This window comes from Leptonychotes weddellii, unplaced genomic scaffold (genome assembly GCF_054177405.1).
Source record: "Leptonychotes weddellii isolate Sample4059 unplaced genomic scaffold, ASM5417740v2 HiC_scaffold_12411, whole genome shotgun sequence".
Classification (NCBI taxonomy): domain Eukaryota; kingdom Metazoa; phylum Chordata; class Mammalia; order Carnivora; family Phocidae; genus Leptonychotes; species Leptonychotes weddellii.
Window position 1 is genome coordinate 2,909 of NW_027702832.1, and position 3,353 is coordinate 6,261.

At 37.5% G+C, this 3,353-nt stretch overlaps 1 protein-coding gene across 1 annotated transcript; it reads right to left on the bottom strand.

Annotated features, from left to right (window-relative positions):
• Nucleotides 1-272: 272 nt before the first annotated feature.
• Nucleotides 273-2,607, bottom strand: LOC145718231 (TFIIA-alpha and beta-like factor; the record flags this gene model as incomplete). The annotated part of the gene is made up of 3 exons (XM_081809685.1): nt 273-338; nt 885-1,471; nt 2,523-2,607. Coding segments are annotated over 3 exons (738 nt in total), but the record flags the coding sequence as incomplete, so codon positions are not given.
• Between the last annotated feature and the right edge of the window lie 746 nt (nt 2,608-3,353).

Here is a 3,353-nt window from a genome sequence, read left to right on the forward strand (position 1 = left end):
ACAGGTCCAACAGTTTCTGACAGTCATTTTCTTCATTCATTACCCTTCACTGTACCCAGTACCTTCCCCTTCCATCTAGGAAAATGTTAAAGTAGCACTTAACTATCCACTGCTACAGGTTTGTACAGCAATTCTAGAGGACCACTAAACCATTAGCTAGACACATAAACGTTTAATTAGTTGGCATATGTGACTAAACTGTATAAATGGAGTTAGCTGTAAGACATATTTCACATATGTAAAAAGAATTCAGTATTTTTTCTAAATCTTACCATCCAAAATTCTCCATGAATCTGTCTGCCCTCACTATGAATTCCTTGGAAATTAATAATTCGAACCTATTTTCAATACGCAAAGTTAATTAGAAGCTATTTTTTAGTAGTTTGAATTCCAAAAGACATTAACTCATATTTCAGCAAGCAGGGAGAAATAAAGTACTAGCAAGATAAGGGAAAACTTTCCTATGGGAGTTTAGGAAAATTCTGTAGAGCAACTTTTAAAAAAATACTTTGGACCTCTTCTGCATATTAAGAATTACCTCAAAAATTCATTTATTTTCATTTAATTATTAGGATTGATCTCTGGGTCTTTTAAATTTATACACAAACATCCTCACAATGTAAGGGAGAGGTAAAATGGATTACTTTATAACAAATCCATTTTCTTTGAAGACTCTTCTAATTCATTAACTGAAATTAAAAGTTTGAAATCCTGGGCATTTATAAGAACTGATAGCTATATTAAAAACAGTAATAAATAATCTTCTAAAGGAAAAAACAGAACACTTATACTTCTGAGTACCCTACAGCTTAAAAAAACCTCAGGATGTCAAATCACCCGCCACTGTCTGTCCCCTAATACCATTCACTTCAACAGAGAACTACCTTCTCTGAGACAGGTAGGCTGCTGGGCTCCTCTGTATTTCTTGGCTGCTTTACAGAACCACATCCAAACATCCTATTTTTAAGAACACGAAGCTGAATATCAGACATGTGCTGGTGCTGGGCCCCCTGTCGGCCAGTGGAGAGGGGCCCACCATTCAGATTTTGAGTCATGCTGCCTGCAACACCGAGCAATGGCTCCCCGTGCATGTCTGTCTGAGAGACCTGTGGAGGAAACACAACACCTGGAAGATGGATATACTGAGAGCTTTCTGGCTGATTCAACAAAGCTTCAGACATGATTTCACGCTCATTTCCAGGAGGAGCAAGTATATCACTGGTGGCATTTTCTAAATGTTTCCTATCCACTGTCCCAGAATGAAGAATTGTGGGTTGCTGGAGCACAGTTTCTATTCTCTTTGATTTTTCAGCAGTCGCGTGGAGAGAACATGGGTTCAGTCGTGGAACACTGGTCTGGATTACTGAAGGCTGCCCGAGCTGCTGAAATACTTGCTGGATTGGATGGAGAATACTTGCTCTTCCAGAAGTCTGTGTCACCATAATTGGTACATTGACTTTATAAAGGTGACCTCAAAAAGGAGAAAACAATACCTTAAGTATGATAGCAACCTAATTTCCTTTAAAAAAAAAAAAAAAGAAACCCGCAGGCACAACAGGCTGTCCAAAAACACATCAATATGCTCATAGTTATCTCTACGAGTTCTTATTTTATTCTTCAGATTGTGTTTTCGACAATAAACATGTATTACTCTATTCTTACCAATGAAAGCCATCTCACTTGAACTCTAGCCTTTTCTTACTATTGCTTATATGGCACATTTTGAGATACATATAGGCCACTAATATTTACTCCATGGACCGATCCCATCGTCTGATAAATTACTATGTTACCAACCCAAATTGGGATTTTAATAAACATAATGGAGAGTGTATTTCACATAAATTTAAGATCTAAGATACCATGTAACTACTGTAAGACAATGCTATCCAAAAAGAGTTTAGTAATTTCAAAAGCTATCAAATCCCCTCCCCCACTTTTTTCCTTTAAAACAACACTAAAAAGGAGGAGGAAGAAATTTATTTTTTTGAGCACTGAGTTAGGTGCTTTAAACGTTGTAAAAACCTAAAGAATAGATAGGATTCTCTTTCAAATCAAGACAGAGTACTCGAAAAAGCAAAGTTTGGTTAATCTCTAAACTTCTTGGATATTCTATTACACGATCTCCAGGAAGAAAGGAGGCAAAGGTTGATCAATGTCATCTTTAGTCTTTCTGGATTAGAGCTAGCAGGGACACAGATATGTTATTTTGTATTTGTCAAAATTTAGATGATTGATTTGAATTTTAAAAACATATATAAAGCATCTTTTATAATGCTGGGAAAGAGAAATGGGAATAAGTTACAGGACAGACCTAGGACAGTGTCTTTTATGGTAGGTTGCCCTCCACAACAGGAATAACCACCATTTATTATTGTTTTTAAAATAAGTTGTATTAAAAGTTCCTGTAACTTCAGTAACTTCTGGTATACAGTTTATTAAAAATCATGAAAATTAACATCCAGCATTCAGTACCAATGCTAAAAAAAAAAAAAAGAACTTAATGGGGACTATACTCTTACCAGACGCAGTCTGCAGTGTCACACCTGCTGGCACATGAATAGGATAACCAGGAAAAGTGAAGCTTGCACTAGAGTTTGAGGTGCTCTAGATATGAGAAATTTAATTAGAAAGTTAGAAAAAGGCTTTCCTTTTTATCTTTTTTTCCTGATTTCACAGGGACTAAAAAAAAAGTCTGATTCAGGACAACAGGACAATGGTTGGACATTTAACATTGGGGCTAAGTTCTTTGAACAAAACAGCTTTTCAATATTTGATTTAGATCATCTCATTAAGGATAAAAAGAATTCTGTTCTACAGCTATTCACAATGAAGCCAGTAAAGTCTTAGTAAACAGTATGAACACTGACTCCTATAACTTCTCCACTACACAGGTTTGCCCGAGTCCGTGATCCTCAAATTGTCAGATACAAGAACCACAGCTGTTTATAGGAGTCCTCTAATCCATAGGTTGATTACTAATGGTACTTTAAATTAGTTAATACAATAGTGTACAATTTTTTTTTTTTAGAATAATTAAACCTCGGGCGCCTGGGTGGCTCAGTTGGTTAAGCGACTGCCTTCAGCTCAGGTCATGATCCTGGAGTCCCGGGATCGAGTCCCGCATCGGGCTCCCTGCTCGGCGGGGAGTCTGCTTCTCCCTCTCCCCGTTTGTGTTCCCTCTCTCGCTGTGTCTTTCTCTGTCAAATAAATAAATAAAATCTTTAAAAAAAAAATAGAATAATTAAACCTCAGGGGTGTCTGGGTGGCTCAGTCGGTTAAGCTCAGGTCATGATCTCCCGGTCCTGGGATCAAGCCCCGCTTTGGACTCCCTGCTCGTTGGGAAGCCTGCT